General features: G+C 51.1%; 1 protein-coding gene across 2 annotated transcripts in view; it reads right to left on the bottom strand.

Annotated features, from left to right (window-relative positions):
- The window catches only part of Ago2 (argonaute RISC catalytic component 2), a 93,477-nt gene that overhangs the window by 38,475 nt on the left and 32,262 nt on the right, over positions 1 to 22,740 (bottom strand). The window contains exons 2-3 of one of the 2 annotated variants that reach the window (XM_078016647.1): positions 10,801 to 10,996; positions 3,223 to 3,343 (exon numbers count right to left, since the gene is read on the bottom strand). In XM_078016647.1, the coding sequence (XP_077872773.1) occupies positions 3,223 to 3,343; positions 10,801 to 10,996 (317 nt within the window). Of the gene's footprint in view, positions 1 to 3,222; positions 3,344 to 10,800; positions 10,997 to 22,740 lie in introns of those variants that run through there. The other variant, XM_078016648.1, reaches the window with a different exon arrangement.

Below are 22,740 nucleotides of genomic sequence, written 5' to 3'. Positions count from 1 at the left end.
ACATTCTTAATATGTTCCAGCCCAATCTCCTCTTGGCCACACAAAAAAAGCTGCAATGCCCACCCTGGGCTTGGCAACACCCTCTGGAGAGGCGTGCAGTCATTTAGGGTAGAGGCTGGCCAGTTCATCCCCTCCTAGGCAGAGTGGCCTGGCAGCTTCTGGAGAGCAGCCCTCATTTGTGTCTGGGCTACTGGCTGTGCCCATGGCACAGCAATATCTGGGCCCCATTAACACAGCATTCCAAGAGCCCCAACTGAAGCACGTTCCTGTGACCCTAAGGCCTGATCATGGCAGGTGGCTCCATTAGGCCCTTCTGCACATGAGGAGTAAGCACAGGGCTGCAGGAGGCTGTCTGTGCTGTAGGGACACCATGACTGTCACTTCTGAACATGGACAACCAAAACGTCAGCACGCAGCACCAAGCTGCGGCCCAGGTAAGTGACCCTGCTCAGAGGTCATCAGAGTTGCTTCAGTGCCACTACACAACTAAGAAGCAACAGAAGGAAAATGACACTTTGAAGAACACAAAACAACACGTGTGTGAGCCTGGGGACAGCGAGCTACTCAGTGTAGCAGCTGTGTTCCCAGGCATTCTGGCACAGAGGCCTGGAGGTGCCCTGGAGAGAAGGAGAGGCAGCTCTAGCAGGTGGGCTGGCATGGCCAGGACCCTCCTGGACCCAGGGAGGGTGTCACACCCCTGCACCAGCCAGTCTGGGAAAGAGATGCAGCTGCAGGTAACATCCTACTGAAATGTGACCAAGGAGCTACTGTCTAAAGGGCTTCTATGATTGCACAGCCACCAATCACCTTGAAAAGCAGATCACCGTCCCTTCAGATACGAGGGATGAAAACGAGTCTCAAGTTCATAACCCACTTGAATCAAACTGTGAAATATGATATATCAAGAACTATGTAATGTTTTGAACGACCAACAATAAAAAAAGAAAAAAAAAGAAAAAAAAAATAAGAGTCTCAGCAAGTGCATCTGCAAGGTACACGGGACCCCTGCGTGATGCTTACAACTTTCCGAGTCTGTCTCTTACTTTGAAGGTGAGGGTGCAGGCCTGGGTGGTGAGGAGTCTCTTGGCTTCTTTCCACAGGGAGGAAAAGCAGGCAGGTAAATACACAAGTGGGAGGGATTAAGGAAAGGTCTAGAGGGAAGCCACCTCAAACAGGTGTTGTGCTTGGACATCACGCAGAGCCCAGGCAAGCGCTACCAAAGTCCCCACTGAGCCTCTGGGCAGACAGGGGTTAGAGGGACAGCTGGAGATCCTTCCCTTACTACAGGTGATGAAAAGCAAAAACAAAGAAAAGCCCCAAAGATGACTCTGCTCCATGCCACACAGCAGCACGGGTACAGGAAAGGGGACGGCTCTTAGCTCTGACAAAAAGGCTTCACCTCACTGTCCCACAGGTGTGTGGCAGAACCGTGCCAACAAGTGGGAGGGGTGTGGCAAGAAGGGGAGACCATGCCCACTGGAGCAGGCTGCACCCAGGTCTCTGGGAGGTCATGAGCCCCGGAGGTGTCAGCTGGGTGCATGAAGGCCACTGCAGGCACTCGGCACGCCAAAGGATGCTCTGGACCTGGGCCAGGATGACAGAGCAGTAACAGCAACCAAGTACCTGTCGAGTGCTACCACGTCCTGGCAGGGAATGCAGAATGAGATGCAGGGATCAGTGTAGCATTGGGGACTAGCTGGAAACGCAGAGCCCCAGAGCCACTAGAATCTCAGGCGGACCCATCCTTCCTGGGTGTGCCTTCCAGCACAATTTGACCTCTAGTGCTGTTGAGGGGATACTGAGTCTTGCTGGTGGAGGCTGTGCCAGGGTCCCAGCACCAAGAGGGGCAAATCTACTTTGGGATTGACTTTCACAATGACTCGTTTCGAATTTGAGCAACAGAGACTCCCCGACACCTTCTTAAGGAAAGCTCTCCTCATGTCCTCCTGGTGTCTAATTTTAAATACGTACAAACAAAACTGTGAATCATCTCCTTATGCTTTTCTTTCTTATATAAATTTAAACCAAAATAAATGTAAATTAAACATAAATTTTTTTAAGATCAATAACTCACATCACAGCATGTTGATCTGCAAAGGAGATCACACTCAGCCTGTTTGCATCCATCCTGGATGCCCTCCAACCTGGGACAGGCCTTCCACCACCCTGAGCTGGCAACAACAACCCACACACCACTGGTGACTCCGGGAATCACCATGAAACCAGAGCACACTGAACAGAGCCGGGCGTGGATGGCACCTGGCCTCCAGCCTCCTAACGCACAGCCCGCCTGTCAGCACACAGCGCTGTGCGCAGAGGGCCTGCAGCAGAGGCAGACAAGCTGGAGCAGCTACGGAGCTCACCTGCTTTAAGATCATTATTCAGATGCAAAAGCACAAAACATCTCCACCTCTGTAGAGGAACCGCAGTTTGAGATGGCAAGTCTTTTCTTCCTCAGGGACCCGGGGCTGAAGGGGCTGGTCCTGTATGTCCTTCCCAGAAGGGATCAGCTGGCACCTTCCCACAGCTGGTAAGTGGCTTGTTTTTCTAGTGTTTGTTACAGTATGTGTAAGGGTTATTCCTTAGCTGGTCTCTGCTCCTTCTGAACTTACAAACACCCACTATCATCCTAGAGCAGCAGCACATTTGTTAAAAGCTGATGCCAAGAAATGACAGCTTCCAGGGAGAGATTTTATTACTTTTTAAACAAAGCCACAGTAAGGATAAAGATCATGAGAAAAGGAGGCATTTTAATGTCACTACCTGTGTGACTTGACAGATACCCTCTTCTGAGTCCCCTTGATCACTGGCTACAGCAGAACGTGCACTTTGTTTTACTGCCAGTAACATACACTACCCCGTGTGAGCACACTTCTTTCGTGGAGATGATGGGGATAAGCCCAAGGCCCACGAAGGCCTGGCACACTCATGTCACGCTACACCCCAGCCATAGACACACTCATCCCCGGGCCTCGCCTGGTGCTGTCTGGGGCCTGCATTTGGGGTGCACATGTACTGTGTGGAGTGGTGTGCTCTGTATCTAACCCATGATCACTGTGAACTGTACCACATGGAAGGTGGTTTCCATGGGGCTCAGGATAAAGCACATAGGCAATTAGCCGCCTTTTCTCCTGGTAAAATGATGCAGTATGTGATAAGAAGAATTAACTTCAAACCATCTGCACTGCATTCCAATGCACTTTACCCAATTAATGGCCTTACCTTATCCCTCCCAATTGGAAGGGGCATAGCTGTGTAAAGATTCTTCCTTCCATCAAACACTGGCTTCCGATCCCCAAAGATCTGTGTTTTAAAGTGCTGGACCATATGTTCCACTATTTCCCTGAAACAAAGAATTCAAGTCAATGACCATAAACATCAAGGAACGAGCACAGCCGGACAGCACCCTTCCGACACTGACTTTTAACAAGCCTCCTAAGATCCGAGCTTCGTTTTAGGGACGCGAGTTTTCACTCTCTTCTGTAACCACCACCTAGAACCTGCAGTGGGCTAATCCCTGTTCAATCTGGTCGTGCAAGTACACGTACCCACAGCAGACAACAGGTACCTCTGGAACCTCCAGAACTCTCGGGCACCCTAAAGAGTGGCACTGATGGGGTTCTCATCCCAAAGTTGTAGATTAGACACAGTGTCTCTGCCATGACTGTGCAGGGCCCCCGCAGCATACAGGGGATACCCCTGTGGGGTTCAGTCGTGGGTCTCATGTGACTAGCTTGGCCTTTGGTGCTCTTGGGATCATCAGACCAATGTGTCCCATGTCCTTACCAAGAATGAAGACCTTGAAGTTGACTCAAAGCCCAGAGCGGCATGGCCCAGCTGTCCCTGCCAAGACCCAGCCCACCTGCATAGGCAGCAAGTGAGGTCTCAGCATTCTGTGCTCCTCTGGCGTCACCTCAGCACAAACCCGATGAACACAACCATGCTGTTCTGCTGCTCGGCGTGCAGCGGGCCGGAGGGCTCTCTGTGTGCCCTCTGCACCCAGCACACATGTGCAGAACACCGCAAATGGCCAGGACTTGGCTGCCCGTGGCTTGGAGGCTTAGAACAGCAGCCCCTCACCTTCCCGGCTTCCGCTTCTGGAGGCCTTTGCTTGGCACATATTCCTGGCATCTCAGGGGCTTCTGGGGCATGTTTCACCTCATTAGCTACCTGCTGCTTACCCATGCTGTCTAAGGAAGTCCTGACACCAAGCCTTGGCCCTCACCTCTCCAGGCAGATGAGGCAGTTCAGGACCAAACAATACCAAAGAAACCTGCCATGCTAAGAGCCACCGTGCTTATCTAGAAGCAGCAAAACAGAGAACAGGGCACTTCTCAATAAACTGTACCAGGGCAACTGGCACCCAGTATTCAAGAAAGGACTTGAGCTCACGCTGCACGAACACTCTCTCCTGAGCTGAACTCATCCCATGGGGTGGTCTGGGGCAGGAGTCAGAGCCCAGCACTGGGCAAGGCACCAGGCATGCAAGGGCAGGCATGTCCTAGGTGAGCCAGGAGGCTGCTCAGCCGTGACAGCCAGGCCGCTGCCCCAGACAGCCCTGTGCTATCCAGACCTGTGTGGCCAAGATAACAGCCCCCAGACCCACGAGCTACCCCCAGGCCTCAGCACTCCGTTTCTGTACAGAAAAGCCACTACTGTCCCAGGTAAAGTCCAACAGAAATTGGCCAGCTGAACAGGCCCTGCAAACCTGCCAGGAATCCCGGCTCTTCTTTCTTTATAAAATGATGGCAAGGGGCTGGGGTCTAACTCTGCACTTGCCTGGCATGTGTGAGGCCCTTGCAAACCATCAAGAAAACTGAAATATAAAACTTAAATGAATAAAATTACATTATAATAAAATAAAAGGTGACATCAATTCACCACTTCTGCCACCTCCCCCACGTGCGGGGGCGGGGGGGGGAGGGGGTGGATGAAGTGCCAGACCATTCGTCCACAGACTTTCTCATCTTTCTGGACCAAAGCTCCACACCCATCAAGCATTACCTCCCTGCCCTGTCCCCAGGAAACCTGGGAGGAACAGTTAGGACGCTATTCCCAGAGTCCCCGGATCCAGATCTTCCTGGACATCAAGGTGGACCACGGAAGGCCGGGGGCTGCACTGCACCACGCGGTCCCCAGAGAAACCCTTCCCCAACACAGTCGCAGGATGGGCCGGCCTCCCTCAGAAGGCCACGACCAGGAGCCCCTGTCCACCCGGTACCTGACAGGGAAGTCCTGGGCCACAGCAGCGAGGACAGGGATCCAGCCTGCAGGCGCCACTCTCTCCAAGACCTGGAGCAGAACCACTGGCTCAGCCCACAAGAAGCTAGGCGGCAGACACTGTCACCTGCACTTCACACCCGGGGACAGGAGGAACACAGCAGGGAACGCACAATGACGTGGCCTGGGCAAGGGCTCACCGGGTCCCTGCTCCTGACCCCACAGGAAGCCCACCACTCCGTAAGCAGAATGGGTCACCGCTGTTCTTGCCGCCATCCCTGAGGAAGACTCTGCCTCAAAATAGTCCTCTCCCAGGGCCCCGATTACACAGGCTTGGAGTCCACGCATTCTCAGTGCCAAAGCCAAGACACCTCCTGAGCAAACCCCCTCACAAACACCCTTGCTGTTTCACAAACGCACAGACACATAAAAACAAATGCACTATTGTTTTTTATATACATGGTATCCAACACATGGTTTGAAGCTTGCTGTTTTCCTAATGTATATCTCAGAGCCCTGTCCTTCTCGCCATAGGTGATGAGGCCATGTGGTCTTGAAACACTGGCTTCCTGCACCGTGCCACGACACTCCTGCAGTCCCCAGGTCTTCGCACCCAGAGGCTCCACCTCACTGGGCTGATGGTGGCCCAGAAACCCACCTCACACTCACTCGACACTGCCATTCATCTTACCTCCCTACGGACTGACATTTAACCAGTGGTGTGTTCTCTCTTTTTTTTGGCCATTGACATACTAAGAGTCAACATGGTGTATGTGTGTGTGTGTGAGCTTGAGATGAAGATCCTGAAGGACAGTCAGCAGGCCCTGGGGCACACAGCATTCTTATGTGACTGTGCACACCCGACTGCCTTCTGAAGTCTACGTCAATCCACACTCACAGGTGGTCGGTGGGCAGTCCCGGAGCACAAGTGGAAGGCTTCAGACACCACTGCTATGCGGCCAGCTTCTTTCCCTGGCCTGAACCAGAGCTGGAGAGCAGCAGGGAGGAAGAGACAGGCTACAGTATAAGGTTGGCAGTGATGACCACATGAGGTCTTTCTAGATTTCTGCCCCACTCCTGCATGTCCTGCCCCGGAAGGTTCTGAAGTGATCTGCACTTTGATAGCTGGGCTCACAGTAGCAGCAGAGGTGGGTCTGGGCTGTACATGTGGCCACAGCCGGCCCGACTCTAAGGTTTTAAGAAGCTTGAGTGCTGCCTTCTCTCCAACCTGCAGCCTCCCTGTGGGCTCAGCAAGGCCACATGCCTGAGTGATGCACCCTGAGACAAGGGACTGGCCTCACAAGGTTCCCTACTGCAGTATCACTCAGTCACAAGGGTGTGGCACTGCTAGATACAGAGGTGAACAAGAGGAGTGGTCACAGGCACGCCCCATAGCATCCCCACAGAGGGGAGGGCAGTGTCTTCTCACGGCGCTGCCGAGAGCTGCGACGTTGGACTTCACATTTATCCTACACCTCGTATGTGGTGGTGGAATCATCTTCTTGGTTTTTACACATACTACCAGCATCAAACAGAGCAGACCATGATGATCAAGTCCAAGACACACCATCATGGGCAGTTATCATTTGGAAAACCAGAGGGCTGGGATGTGGCTGTGGGACGGGCCCTGGGTCCCGCCCCAGCCTGCAAAATAAGTAAGAAAAATGAAAAGCAAAAGGAGGGAAAGCTAAAAGTCAACAGAGGAAATAAGTAGAATAAACAAACAAACAAACAAAAACCATTTGGCAGACACCGGGGATGAATGTCCTCTGCCAATGAGGACAGAGAAAGTGTATCCACAAGTCAAGGAGGAGGCCATGTCCCAAGCCCACGATGTATGTGAGTGCCCCGATCCTGGACTTGCAACCTCCCAAACCATGAGGATCCTGTTGAGAAAACAACAATGCACCCCAAAGGAAAATGAGAAACAAGAATAAAACCAGACATGGGGCGGGGTGTGACTGAGCACCTGCTGAGCATGTGCAAGGCCCTGCGTCCATCCCCATTCCCCAAAAAGATACCCAAATAGAAAACAAGTGGCAAGATGGTGACATCAAGTCCAGCCACTGATGATGAGATAAAACTGACACACACAACACTCCGAGGAAGAGACATAGACAGTCTGATGGTGGTTCAATGCTCAGCAATCACACAGACTTTAAGGAATCTGCTAGAAATGCAAAGAGAAACATAAACGTGCCTGACACACAGGGTGGGACTGGACCGTGAAACAAGGAGCAGGCTGCTCCCGCGGATGAAGTGATAGGCAAAGGAACCATTCCTTAGTAAGAAGGGTCAAGGAGGGACACTTCCCAATGACAAAAGGGCCACTTTAACAGTGAGACACAGCAAGGACAGGTGCGCATCACTCACAGCATTTTAAACTACAGAAGGTACAAACAGAAAATGCGAGGCCAGAGTTAAATCCATGTTGGAAAACTCAACAACAACAACAACCAACTCACCCTCGGAGAAGGGCAGGCTCAGTAACTCCAGAACACACACCTGTGGGGCATCTATGAAGATTAACCCATGCTTAACCCCAACACCAGCCCCAGAGTTCCAAAAGACTCAAGTGCTCTGACCACAGAGGAAGTAAATCATAAATCAACGTCAACAACATATTTACAAATCCCCCAGATAGGTCTGGGGCTGTAGCTCAGTGGTTGAGCATGTGCCTCACATGTGTGAGGCCCTGGGTTCAATCGTTAGCACTACGTAAAATAAATAAATAAATAAAACAAAGACATCGTGTCCAACTAAAAAAAAAATAAAAAATCCTCCAAATAGTTAGAAATGTAACAGCACACTTCTACAAACCCAGAGGTTCAAGAAATCACAAGGAAAATGCAAAACTATTTAATGAAAATTAAAATGTAGTATATCAAAATTTACTGGTTACAGCTAAAACCAAGTTCAGAAGGAAACTCATTGCCTTAAATATTTAAAATTGATGATCTGAACCTAGAGTGAGTGGAAGGAATGAAATAATAAAGATCAGAGCAGAAAAACAAGAGAAAAAAAATCAACAAAGTAAAAAGTTGATCCTGGGAAGAGACGAACGGATTGTCAACCCTCCATGAGGCTGACTGATGAAAACAGGAGGAGCTGACTATCAGGACTGAAATGGGCTTTCACTTCAGGCCCAGGACGCTGAGAGAAGACCCCGAGCAGCTCTCTGCCAATGACTCAACAACACAGATGGAATTGAAAGAGTCCTGAAGGCAAACCCAAACTGACCCAAAACAAAAACACAAGCCAAATGTCCACAAATCAAGGAGGAGGTATCCGATAAAGCAATTTAATGGCAAAAAAAATTCCCTACAAAGAAAACTGTCAGTATAACGGGAATGCCTTACAGTATTCTCAATTATGCCTCATACCCCTCATATCAGCACATGACAAGAGGGCCGGGTGGTGGAAGAGTGCTTGCCTTCCAGGCCTGAGGCCCTGGGTTCAATCCCTAGCACCGAAAAACACAGAACAAAACCTGACAAGAAGATCACACACCAATGCCCCTCCAGATACAGAGACATAAAAATTCGCACCAAAACACTAACAAATTCAATCCAGCACTACACAGAAATAATATGTATGAATTTAACAGCAAATACAAAAAAAAAAAGGAAGGAAGGAAGGAAGGAAGGAAGGAAGGCAGGAAGGAAGGAAGGCAGGCAGGCAGGCATGATGATCTCAATAGATGCAGAAAACGCGAGTCCAAGTCACCACGGAGAACAATTTTCAGCAAACCAGGCTGATGAACCCTCAGCTGACAAGGTTCTGAGGGTCTGGAGGAAGACCCGACAGCTAGGAACACATCTTTCAGACCAGAATAGACAGATGGCCACACTTCTACCTCCATGCTCGACACCGCACGGGTGTCCCACTCACATGAAGGCAAGAGAAATAAAACACATTACAAACTGGGAAGAAAGAAAACCATCTTTATTAATAAAAAAATAATGAAAATGTTTTTAACATTTCTATTGGGATACTGTTCAGATAAGTATAAAATTCACCATTAAGTGTAAAATTAGGCAGGTGCTGTGGCACACACTGGTAATCCCAGCAACTTGGGAGGCTGAGGCAGGAGGATCACAAGTTCAAGACCAGGCTTAAAAACTTAGGGAGTCCTTGTGTCAAAATCAAAATTGCTGGGTATGTGGCTCAGTGGTGCAGTGTCCCTGGATTCAATCCCCAGTAAAAGGGAGGGAGGGAGGAAGGAGGGCAGGGAGAAACACGCATAATTCAATGATTTAGCATATCCTGAGTTTTTGACCATCACCACAATCTAGTTTAAAGTATTTTCACCACCCCCACAAACAAACTCCAGACTCATTAGAAGTCACTCTTCCACTCCTAGAAAAAGAGATTTTAAGATACTATTCCCAAAAGCAAAGAACACATCATGTGATTTTTAGAGTTAAAGCAACCAGAGTTTAAAAACTCCAAAGGGCTTTTAGTAGATTCTACCTGGAAAAGCAAAGGACCAGGCACGGCAGAGCAGCTGTGAAGAACAGGAGGTCCTGGTCTCTCTGAGCCAAGCCTGTCAGAAAACCTCAGGGAACAAGAGTGTGGCCTACAGGAGAAGAGAAGCAGCCCACACACAGACCCACACCCGAACCACCAACCCATTCCCCTTCAGAGACTTGCATCTAGAATCTACTTTGGTAATTCTACAAATTAATAAAAAGATAATCCAATAAAAACAGAAAAAAGACTTCAACAGACACCTTACTAGAAACAATATTTGATCAATATTTAATACATGAACATATGAGTGTAAGCACATGAAAAGGTGCTCTGCCCACCAGTATCAGGGAAATGAAAATTAAAACCACCAGGAGAAGCCGCCACACTCCCCCAGAAGACTGGCCCCACTGGGAGCTCACAAGGGCATGGAGCAAATGGGATCCTGTCACACTGCTGGTGGAAGCAAAGTGCTGCAATCACTGGGGACAATCCTGGGGGTGGGGGGTTCGTAGACAGCGAAACCTACACCTGCTTTGCACCTGGCCATTCCTCTCCCCGGTATTTATCTAAGAGAAATGAAAACATATGTGCAACCCCCCCCCCAAAAAAAAAGACTTGAGCAAATGTTCTTAGCCGCTTTCTATATATTGGCCAAAGCTTAGCCTGCCCTAGTGTCTAAAAGGATGGTGTTCTGAGTACACAATGAAGTTTTTCTTTTTTAAGTATTTCTTAGCAATAAGACTAAGTTACAGTACATAAAATGATACAGTTGGTGGATCTCCAAAACTAATCCTGGAAAAAAAGAAGTTAGGACCCGCGGACACTATCCCATTGTTGTCACTCAAGTCTCTATGAAGAGAAAAATAACGTATCGTGACAGAAATCAGAACCTGTGACTGACTCACAGAGCTCTACATTTACAGTGTATTTCACTGCAACTGTCTCAATAATAAAATATTTTTCAAAAACAAACACAACAGAAACTTTAAGAAAAAAAGTCAGAAGGCCACGCTGAGAATGAGAGTTGGTTAGTTTAAAACACAGAGTTTGTCTGCACAGACCCTGCCCCATAAATCAGTGAAAGAAGTGAAGGATGGAGTGGAATACCTGTTAACTCTCCTTGGACACTTCTCTGGCTTGATATCCAATTCGTAGTGATAGATGTCAATTTTGGGGATGTCCATTTCGAAGAAGTTGGCCTGTAGTTTGATTGTTCTTCCCGAGGTCCCAAAGTCAGGTCGAGGTGGAGGCTTGAAGGCATATCCTTGGATGGGTGGCGCGGGGGGCCCAGGAGGCACAAGTACTGGAACACAGAGGGAAGAATCCCTGTCATCAAGGACAGCAGACTTGGCCCAGGGTGGGGACAGGCCCCGCCTTCTCAGCCACTTCTCCTCTTGGGCGCTCACATTCCTGGAGGAAATCTGAGGCTCGCCACCCAGCCCTTGTTCCTGTGCAGACTCTCCTCACCCCAGGGACCCCCACTGCCAGGCTCCAGGGACTGTCTGCAGTGCCTCCCTCTTCTAATGGCATGGTGGCAAGGAACACTGTACCATGCCATTCTATTCCAAATTTTCTGCCCAGATCTTCAAAATGGATCTGCTCTACGAGGCCCTTCCCTGGAGGCTCACTGCATCTATAGTCACCCTTCTCTCCCCAGCACCCTGCTTCCAGGGGCAGCCAGGGGCCTCCCACACAGTGTAGCGAACTGCACAGCGTGCCTCTGCTCACCTGCAGCCTCCTCTACTGCCCAGCCCTCACCCTACCCAGCCTGGGGCTGCAGGTTGTTCTGCAGGGCTCCACACACGGGCCTCACGGCAGATGGTGGTGGTCTTGGTCTCCCCTGCATCCATTTGCCTAGCTATAGCCAGAGTTTCTGATCACTTCCGGTTCAAATGCTTCTATGGCTCCCACACCTAGGACACACATTCAAGTACTTGCCAGTCCTTGCCATCTGGCCTCAGATTTAGTTCTGCACTCTAACCACCTCCAGCCAAGAGAGCCGGCCTTTCCTGCTTCAGACACTGCGCCTTGGCTCTGCCTGGGGTCCTGATGCAGTGTTCCATTTGAAGCCCTGCTCAGGCATCATTAGCCAGGACCGCACCCTCCCCCATCTCCACCTAACCCTACTCCTTTCCCACTCTAGGCCATGCTGTCATCTTGTTTATTGTCTGTTGCCCCCAGGGTCTTGGAAGGCACAACAGGAGCCTAGAACCATTTGATTGACCCTTGAATGACTATTTTAGGAGGTACAGGAAAGTCCCCAAAGTCACCCAGAAAGCATCCTCTGTCATGACTGAAGTCCCAAAGGAAGATGTGCATGCCATTCCAAGTCCAAGGCCAGCTTTCCTAACTCAGAAGTTCATGCACACATCTGCCACAGGGCCTGAGCAGCACTTGCTGTGTGCACCCACTCCCTGGTGCCCGAGAGCTGTGCAAGCTACTCCAGGCATTCTCTGCAGCCCTGGAAAGCACAGCTCCATGCCCTCGTCTGCAACAGACCAAAACTGCATTTCCACAGAGGAGGTGTCTCAGTGTCAACCTGATCACAGACCTCAAGGACATCAATCACCAATGGTTTGTCACACCTGGGGCACTGGAAAGACAGGCAGCATCAAGCACTGGCAAGGCAGATGAGGCCAAAGGGCAAGGCTCAGCTGTGATAAAGGGGTCCAAATGTCAAGGTGGAGCCCCTCTTTCACTGCTATTCAAAACAGTAATTCACTCAGAAACACTGGTACATGGGAAGTGGAAAGAAACGTCATGTCAAATTTTCAGGCACTCCATATTGGTAAAGCTCAACCTGTGGATCTAGGAAAAACACAAGCACTTGTTCAACAAGGACTACTCTTATTTCCAATTAAATGTCTGTCTCAAAAACCAAACCCTTTCCATTTAAAAAGAATTCAGTATATTTCAGTATTTACTGATATTCACCTGAAACAAGTAATTTATTAAGAAGAGCAAGAGTGATCTGTTCTTACTGTGTACTTCTGACCTAGGAAAACTCAGTTCTTGAACTGTTTGTGTTTTGCTTTCTATGGACAAACTTATATGCTCAGGGGTTACTAAGGTCACTGAGCTGTTTCCATAGGTACCGACTTCAGGGGAGGAGTCACTTGTGCAGAGGCAGAACACTCACCGCCCAGCAGCACACCAACTGTGCCCCTTCCCTGTTGGGGGCCCAGGAACAACTGTTCTCAAGCAGCTTCCTGTTGTTTCTGAGTGTAAGTCACCCCAACTGGAGGAAGCTTTTCCCTTTTTTGGGGCAGTACTGGGGACAGAAACCAGGGCCTCACGTGTGGGGAAGTGCTCTGAACTACAACCCCTAGCCCAATCTTTTCTCTTTTGCCAGTGATACCTTCCACTGTAGACTCTGTGGCAAGGAATGGACATCACTGTCCACATGAGCTCTGCAAACCTGGTCCCCTGAGGACCCAGGGGGGCTGAACAGAGAGAATACCCACAGACAAACGCTCTAGTTCTCAGGTCTCCATCCGTCCAACCCAAAATAGAAGCAAAGTGACATTAGTGCCCCAGGAAACATGCAGACACAGAGACACCAACTCTGCCCTGCAGTCCATTTCAGGGCCAGAACACTCTCCTGGTGGGAAAGAACGAACAGTCCTTGCTGGCAGGTATGGTGTACAGGGTGCTCACGGGCGTTCCTGTCCTGAGCCTCTCCAGCAGAGGAGGGGGCCGGGGCCTTGATGGAGGAGCACATCCTCATGGTGGAGCAGAGACAGCGCCGGCCAGGCTCCCCCTGATGGACTGGTACTTAAAACTGACCAGCAGCACAGACTTGGGCCGGGTCCTCTCTGGGTCAACCCTGCTTCTCCTAAGGCGCATCCCCTGAGGCCCCATTCCGCTCATATTTACTGTGGGAAACAAGCCTATGTCACTAACCCAAATGAAAAGCCATGAGAAAATACAAAGGCAACATATTTATAAAATGAACACCTTCCCACGACAGTTCTTCCTTGCTGCTGGGGACAACGAAAATACTGAGGACTTCGCTAGAAGGCACACGGAACAGAAATCCCCAAGTTAGAGTCATGAATGTCTTCCAAGCAGAGCGAGTGGACCCACACCTCCTCCCCGGGGAAGGAAATTCCCTGAATAACAGGAACCCTACACAGGCCTCAAGCCCTGGGAGCGCCTGGGCTATTTTTATCACTCACAGGGAGTCTCTAGTGTAGGCAGAGGGATCAAAACCAAGGCACCGGAGAGGAGAAAGCTGCCCACCCAGGCCCAGTGACTGCGCATCTTCCCCAGGGTCCTAGACACCCCAGCTCCCCCGCAGGCATTTCCTCCAGACCACAGGCAGCACACCAGTGCTTCTCATCTGGGATGGTCACTTGGGCTTGTTTTAAATGATGTCCACCTGTTTCCGGAGCCTGTGTGAAGAGAAGGAAAATCCCTCTTTTTCATCTAGGGTTCCCTGGACCCTAACAGTGGGAAGGGACCTTGCGGCTCCAGGAAGGAGCAGTGCCATTGCTCTGTACATAATGACATACCCCTTGGCCAGGCACTCCTTGCTGAGCACCGCTAGCAGCGAGAGTCCTGAGGGGACAGTGGGTGCAAGTGTCTGCTGACTTGCATGTCACTCAGCACAGTGGTGGTAAGATCCCATTTTAGAGAGAAGCAGCAAGTAACTGACTTCCTGTGTAAGCAGTTGGGTCACCACCAAGTCTCAGTGTGGATGACAGGCACAGAGGCATGCCTGTGAATGAGGCCCTCCAAGAATGCCCAGGGAGCGTGCATCAGCTTCTCAGAGGAGGGTCACAGAATGGACTGTGACACCTGCCCAAGAGCCACCTCCTGGAACAGCTGGCCCTACCTCTAAGTAAGGGCGGAGGACAAGGGGAGGCCTGCAGGCAGAGGGAGCGCGCCTACTGGGTGGCCAAGGGGACAGTCCTGATGATGAAAACTCGCTCACAGAGACACTGCTGAGAGCACTGGTGGCAAGTCCCATGCACCCAAGGGCTGGAATTTTCACCCCTGGAACTTGGAGCTGCAAACTTAGATCAGGAATATTTTAGCTGTTTTCCCTTCCACTAGGAATGTGTACCGTTAGTCACTGCAAGGCCAGGAGTACTTACAACTCAGACAGAAAGCACAGCTGACCCCATGTCACACAACAGTCATTATCAAAGCCACAGAGTGCACTTCAAATCACCCACTTGTGTCCTTGTAATCAAATGTGATGAAGAACTCATCTGAAACTTTGTCACATTTGGCTTGGTGTCTTGATGACCATGCCTTATACAACTGGCTGGCTTCATCTGCCATCCTATTTTGTTTTGTCCTTGAAAACCATTTTTGGAAAGGAATCCTCATTAGCATCACCAGACGGACCCAACCTTTGAGAACTACCTCTCCTGGGGCCCAGTAGCCTCCTCTCTAAAAAGAAGGTGCCTCAGCTTGAGAACATCACCCAAGCCTGCCCTGGTCACCGCTGGGGCAGGATGGGCAGGGCCTGCTGTTCCTCTGCCACAGCCCCCAGGCATGTCACCTGCCAGGGTTCTGAGGAGAAGCAGCTCCCAGGTTAGGCTCACGCACTGCAGGTCCAGTGGGGGCTCTGCCGTCTCCATGGCTGCACTGATGTGCACTGAGCTCACGATGTACCAGCTGCCATGACAACCAGGCTCTCAGAGTCTGTCTCACCACACAGGCTGCCTGGGTGTGGGTGGGGCTCAGAACTGGGAATCAGAAAGCAGCCATCCTGACCAGGTCTTGCACCCATGCACTAACAAGTGCCTGGAGAGCTAGCAAGCAGGTGGCCGGGTGACCTGACACTCAAGCTCTGCTGGCACCCCTGCCCAGAGAAACAAGCAGCCACTGGCAAGTAAGAGGGTCTAGCATTGAAGGCACTCTGGAGCGCGTGCAAGCAGAAGAGTGCGACTGCCAGAGATGGAATTTCTGGTATTTTCTATAGACTTAAACATAAGCACTTCAAAAAAACAGCTGCTCAACCCATCAGGTTGGGCATATGGGTCTCAAACCTACAGGGCAAATAACCTCATCCCATTCCAAGCGGCCAGGCTTTCACTGTACGCCAACTGTGTAACGAGCACCAGCACAGGGCCCAGGACCACGCCCTTGACCACAGCCCACGCTTGACAAACCTCAGGACTGAGCTGGAAGTCACCTTAGAAGCCAAAGCGGGAGAGAATCGCTCACTCCTCTTCCAAGCTGCTGGACACACAAAGCCAAGGAGACAGTCTAGGGCCTTGCTCCATCTAAGGAAGGGGAAATGAAAAGGGAACTGCCAAGAGGCAGCACCCAGACTTCCCAGAAGGGCTGGCCACTGGCTGCAGCTTCCCATCACACCCTGCCTGCAGCCCGCATGCCTTGCATGACATCTTAGTATGAGTTACGGGGCCTTCGCAAAACAGAAAGATCCGCATCATGTTCACTCTCGGGTCACCCAATTAACCACGAGCTCCAGAACCCCAGGGCCCAGGTCTCCCACAGCATGCCATGCTGCTGTCCGAACCAAGGATGGCCTGGAGCTCGCAGCCTCCAGGGGGCGGCGGGAACACTGCCGGGTTCCAGCTGCTCACCTGAGGCCCCAGGGTGAGCACCACTATTCCAAGCCACACCTCCCTGATCTCCCTCCAGAACTCTTGTTGTCACACCGGTGCCCTCTAGGAAGAATGAAGGCCACATAAAGTGGCAAAAACGGCTCAGGATTGAGGAGCACTTCTGTGCTACAACCTGGGCCAATCCGGCGTAGATACCACCTTTTTTATGCCTCTGGTAATACCTGCAGGGGGAGTCACAGGCTGCAGGGTTGACAGCTCATCAGGGTCCGCTGGCCAGGCAGTGGCCAAGAGAACTGCCACCTATCACTGGCTCCAAACAAGGAAGGATCCTGATGGCTCACAGGAACACTGATTGGAGAGGAGAACCACCAAACACGTGCCCTCCCGGAGGCAGAGGACATGTGGCTGGAAGTCATCTGCTGCCTAAATGGCAAGCCTCACTCTTGGTCACCAAATGAACTGGAGTGCATTCAACACAACCACAGCATCCCTGTGGAGAAACCAATAGGGCATTAAAAACAGTTGCTGAGAATGTAATTGGAGCCAGGTGTGGTAGCCAAGCCTGTACTCCCAGTACTTCGGAGGCTGAGGCAGGAGGATGGCAAGTTCAAGGCCAGCCTCAGCAAATTAGAGACCCTGTCTCAAAAAAAAAAAAAAAAAAAAGATGCAGCTGGGAACCTGGCCCAGTGGGCTGGAGAATAAGCCCTACTGCACACCAACCACAAAAGAGCAGGGCACAACCTGGAGCACCGCCCCGCCAGCCGCAGAGAGGAAACAATGAAACTCGGCCTCCATCCCACGGACACGTGTGTCAGAGTGGTCAGTGCTCTCCTGTCCCACTCGAACCTCACAGGCAAGCAGAGCTGGGACAGCAGCTGCATCGGCAGCCAGGCAGCTCTCACCCCAGTTCCAACTCCCAAGTCTCGGCAGACTTCACTCAAAATGAGAGCCTAAGTTTTCCAGGTGTTCAAGGACATAGGAGAAGTAAAATGGGACCAGAGTGGGAAGGAAAGGAGCCCTTGCCCTTTGGAGGCCCCAGCTCCCAGACCTGGAGAACCCTACCACAACAGGATTGAGACAGGCACACAAACACTCCAGGATGGAACGGGGTGATGGCCCCAGCCCTTCTAGCCACCATTCACAGCCACCAAGTGGGAGGCAGCTCCTGACGCCGGTCCATGCAGGCGAAGTGAGCGCCAATCAATACGTGGCAGAAATCATGTTATCAGTTCCCTTTGAAAGGAGGACTACCTGTCCTCAGGTGTGGCTGGCACCAACAGGGTGTGTAAATGCGATGGTAATTGGCCCAGAGTCACAGGTTCAGGGAATGTGTTCCAGGGACTGCTAACAGCCTGCACTGCTCAGGAAAAGGACAGATCCTAATGGCTTCTGGGAGCAGACACCAGAACACAGGAGCCATTTAACTAGTGCTCTCCCGTGAGACCCAGGACGTACGGCTAACCATGACTGTCCGTCAGCCAATGGTCCCTTGTTCCTAGAAACAGACCCCTAATGTGGCCCTCAGGACCTCATGGGTTACAGTTGAATAAAGGCCTCCTTCCCCCTGTCCTGCAGGCATGGGGGCACAAGACACATCCATCTGCCACAAGAAGGAACTTCAGTTCCAATTCTCCTGACCCCTGGGGAGGCTGGGCCAGCGCTGCCGGCTCAGGAATGAGGAGTGAAGGGCCCGCAGGAAGCCCCGAGCAGGCCCAGCCAGGACTGGAGGATGTGCAGGAAGGCCAGAGGACTGCTCTCTGGAAATACTGTATCGGCAGGCAGGCGGTACCCAGTTCCTTTTGTTATCCCTCTGAAAAACCCCCTGAGCATCTCTAATCCATCACAGCCTGAGGGAGCACCAGAGAGGGGCCCTGGTAGACCACCCGAATGGGGAGTCACTGGTCCAAAGGGACATGCAGGAGCCCGCAAGCATGGCAGAGAGCACACCCCGGGGAAGACAGCGCGAGAGCAGATCCTGGTGCAGTGCCGCGGGTGAGGCCGGCACAAGTGGAGAGCTCCCGACACACTGCGAGTCTACTACCATTACTCACTCGGCTCTTTTGGCTTCATGAGTATTCTTCTAAAAATACTCTGACCTTATTTCAGTGAGCACTATGGCATGCAAAAGAGAAGCACATGACACGGAGTTTCAGATGAACTGTAAACACTCCCAGTTACCTGGTGGGCAGGGTTGCTGCACTCTCACTGCAAAGCATGGGCTTTCGTGATTCAACCTCAAACTCCAACCATCGTTCTTTGAGAGAGGGTCCTCAAAGCCAACCCTGTGTCCCATAAAAGGACACCAGCATGTGGCAGCAGATGGCAAGGCAAGGACTATTGTATGCTCTTTTACTGTAACGTACTCACCCTAGACACTAAGAACATTTGTCAATACCTACCATTTCCCCTTTTTTGGAGGTGGGGTACTGGGGATTGAACTTGGGCACTCCACCACTGAGCCACATCCCCAGCCGTATTTTGTATTGTATTTAGAGACAGGGTTTCACTGAGTTGCTTAGCACCTCACTTTTGCTGAGGCTGGCTTCGAACTTGTGATCCTCCTGTTTCAGCCTCTGGAGCTGCTGGGATTACAGGTGAGTGCTACCATGCCTGGCCCTACTTATTTTGCCTTCTAATTTTAATTCTGCCTAAGAATTTAAGTAGCAAGCACCACCATTATGCCAAACACTATGCAAATGCCATCCCACAGATCACTTTGTGAGGTCAGCGCGGCAGTGGAAGTGGGTATGGAGGAGGGAAGGCAGGGGCATCTGTCCCGGAGCCAATCTCTAGGCCAGACTGCCCCCCTCTTAGGAGCAGATGTGTGTGCATCTATCAAAGGTGCACAGGAAAAAGAGTGCATGCGGCTCACTGCACAGCAACAGTCCAGGCAGAGCCAGCTTGGACAGCATCTGCACTGGCCACACCCTGCACCTCCCCCACACCCAGGGCAGGTGTGAGCAGGCAGTGGGTGGAACCAAGGCCCACTGCAGATAGAGTGTGGGAACTACCTGCGGAGCACCTGAGGGAAAGTAAGGCCTCTCTCACACATCCCATGAAACAAATTCCAAATGGGCACAAAACTGACTGGTCAGTATTTTTAAGCAAAACAAAAACATCCACATAAGAATTTTAAAATTCAGTAAATTTTAAAAATATTTTTTAGTTGCAGTTGAACATAATACCTTTATTTTATTTTTATTTTTATGTGGTGCTGAAAATCAAACCCAGGGCCTTGCACATGCTAGGCGAGTGCTCTACTGCTAAGCCACAATCCCTGCCCGAATTCAGTAATTTTTTATAATTTTTGGCAGGAGGCACTTTCTCAGAAGCAAAAAAAAAAAAAAAAAAAAAAGCAGAGGCCACACAGGACAAACTTGACCACCATCTTCTTCGTCGTCGTCTTTTTCCCAGTGCTGGGGACTGAACCCAGGGCTTCACGGATACCAAGCAAGTTCTCTACCACTGGATCACATGTCCAGCCCGACCGCCTAACATTTTGAGCTTTATGTCTTATTTGATCTTCAGTGCGACAGATGAAACCCAGCGTGCTAAGCAAGCCCTCTACCACGGAGCTGCATCCTCAGCCCTACACAAGAATTTTTTAAATGTCTCTAGTTGCAAGACAAAACCAGAAAATTTATGGTATCATAAATTCACAAATCTAAAAGTATAAAAACTCAGTTTATATAAATTAACAAGGAGATTTTAAAATCCAACAGGAAACGGACAAGGAAGGACGAACGCCAGGGGCCAACAAACAAAATATATTTAGCCTTTAATCAAAGAAATACAAATGAAAACTGCAAATTTTTGCCTCCCTATGTGGCGAAAGCAGGGAAGGACCCCGCCTCACTAGCACTGGATGCCGTGCAGGGTCTGACTCACTGCCTCTCATCCAGAAACTTCCTCCAGCCACTGTCCTAAGCAAGGCTCGGGCACCGATACTCAGAGTGCTGTTCCCAACCCACCGCAGCTGACACTGAGTGCAAAGGAACACACCCATCAGTTAAGTCACACTGTGCAGCTGCATTATCACGTGAAAAGGTCCACACACTAGCGAGTGGGCAAGTTCCAAGATGGTGGCGGGCACCCCACTTGTCCTATATTGACACACATAGTCTTATTGAAGGAATGAAGAAATTTACGGGCAGATTAAAAAACAAAATGCTAACAGTGATTATTCCTGGGCAACCAAGTCCTGGTTGGTCTTCTGGCTCTTTGATGTGTTCCTATACTTTATAAATAGGCATATTCTATCTATTATTAGAAAAAATGACAGGGACAAACCAAGTGGCCTCTGGAAGGAAGGTCAAAACACACTTGACATGTCATCCTCCTGACATTTCCTAAAGTTGAAGAAGTTGAAATGTGTGCAGTCACTGCCTCACTTCAGGCCCCGAGGTGGGCCTGTCTCCCCACTGTGCATCTCATGAATGACAAGGTGGGGTTACAGGTGAAGTCCTTACCAGGTCACACAGGTGCTAGGAGGGTATGGCGGCAGGTTCAGGGGTAGGTGCCTAGCACCACAGTGGAGCACCATCATCACGCCACCCTGCGGCCAAACAGCTCTGTCCTAGAGAATTCCCCCGGCACCACCAGTCCCTGGGGAGCTGCCCAGGAGCCCCAGCCAGCCAGGGCAAGATGGAAACAACATCCTTGCATGGAAGTACACCCTGCTCTTCTACAGGACAGCTGGTGATTGTACCATCTGAAAGAAGACAAAAGCCACAATCTGGGTTTATATCACAGTTAAAGAGAACTCACACTTCGACTCGGCCAATCTGTTCCTGTTTCTAGCTCCACCTGACCGACACGGCCTGGGCAGGACCTGCTGCTCACTTGACACAGGCAGGGAGGTCCTTCTCCCACACTCCTGAAGTGTCGGGAAAACACCTCATTGACACACACCCTTTGCAGTGGGCACCAGGAGGAGTCCATCTCCAGAGCCCGACTGCCCACTTGGCACCAGTACACACTCTGGGAAGTGTGGTGCCCACTCGGGCAGCAGGGTCACCTGACCTCCAGGGAGAGGGGAGCTGCTTCTTGTTCACAGCAGTGCACCTTGCCAGCTAAGTCCCCTCTGTGAACTTCCATCTGTGTCTTTCTGATCTGCACACGCACACGTGTGAAAGAGATGTGGAAGGCCAGTTTCTCACCCAGTGAGGGGAGTTTCGCTCTGCGTCAGCCTTGGTAAGCTGCCTGCGACTGCGTTCTCCAGTTGCTTGGCTGGAACAGCCCCATCCAACCAGGACCAGGTCTCAGACACTACAGAACAAAAAGCCCCAAAGCCCGCGTGCTGGTGATGGGCAGTGGTGACTGAGCTCTCAGCTGTCCTTGACGGCTCTGCATGTCTTAGCTCTGACCTGTCTTGAAAAGAATGTCTATTTTTGCCAATGAAGCAACAAAACCTATGAATATCTTCCACTTATCTGCACATCACATACTCTATATACTCTGCACAAGACAATGTGTCACCTACCACCTGGGAAAACTGGAAAATGACCCTGCTGCCCAGGACCTCGTGCCCCATGCAGCACTGAGCTCATCATTCTACACAACAACACAGAGGGTGAGAGAGAGGGAAGGGATGAGAGCCGGCTGCACCAAGGGGCTAGAAGTCCCGCACAGCTGCCCTGCCGCTGGCAGCAGCCATTCAGGAAGGAAATGGACATCCACAAGAAAGCCCACAACCCCTATGGGAAGAGGCTCTGGTCACAGGAGAGTCACATCCTGTGCTGTCACAGAGATCAGGGGCTTGGATCAGATGGTTTAGGGACACTGCACCAAAAGAACCAACTTGGGCAAAAGCAACAGGACTTGACAAGACCCGAGTCTGGTTCCACCACTGGAAGCCTGGCCGTCCAGTGAAGCTTCTGCTCATCCACGTCCAACCCTGCAAGAGATCAAACCTTGCCAAATCTTTGTTATTCACCAATTTGATAGCCAGCCCTTCCTCAATCCTTGCAGGCCAAACATTAGGGCCCTCCAGGAGCAACCGATGTCCCCACACTGAGGAGCCCACGGCACAGACCAATTGCTGGTTCCCCTGTGCTGCCCTGCACTGCTGAGCTCCACCAGGAAAACATGCCCTCGCCACACCCCTCCCGGCTCTGGGACCCTGCCCTTCTCCTGCTTCCTGGGCCTCAGGTCATCCAGAGAAGCTCCACCTTCAATGAGGGAGAGGCTCTGACCCCAGAGCCTCCCCTGGAATTTCTGGTACCTTCCAGCAGGACAGGAGGACCTTCAGGTGCAGCCACCATCCAGCCCCTCACTCCCTGCCTCTGCTCTGCCCAGTGAGGCCACCAACCTGTCCTCTCCCCAAGTCCACCTGTGTGTCGTGGTGTGTAGGGGGCTCCTGAGCCCCCTGCAGACAGGGAGGGCTCTGCATTTGCCACCACCCAGGGGTCCCAGCACCATGCTAGCACCCGGCAGCCTGGCACCTCGGCGAGTGCTCACTGCAATGCAGTTGTCACTCAGCATCTGTGACCATGTTCTGTAA

The sequence above is a fragment of the Ictidomys tridecemlineatus genome, chromosome 7 (genome assembly GCF_052094955.1).
Source record: "Ictidomys tridecemlineatus isolate mIctTri1 chromosome 7, mIctTri1.hap1, whole genome shotgun sequence".
NCBI classification, from domain to species: domain Eukaryota; kingdom Metazoa; phylum Chordata; class Mammalia; order Rodentia; family Sciuridae; genus Ictidomys; species Ictidomys tridecemlineatus.
The sequence above is the reverse complement of the archived record's forward strand: the minus strand, read 5'-3'. Positions and strand labels throughout refer to the sequence as shown.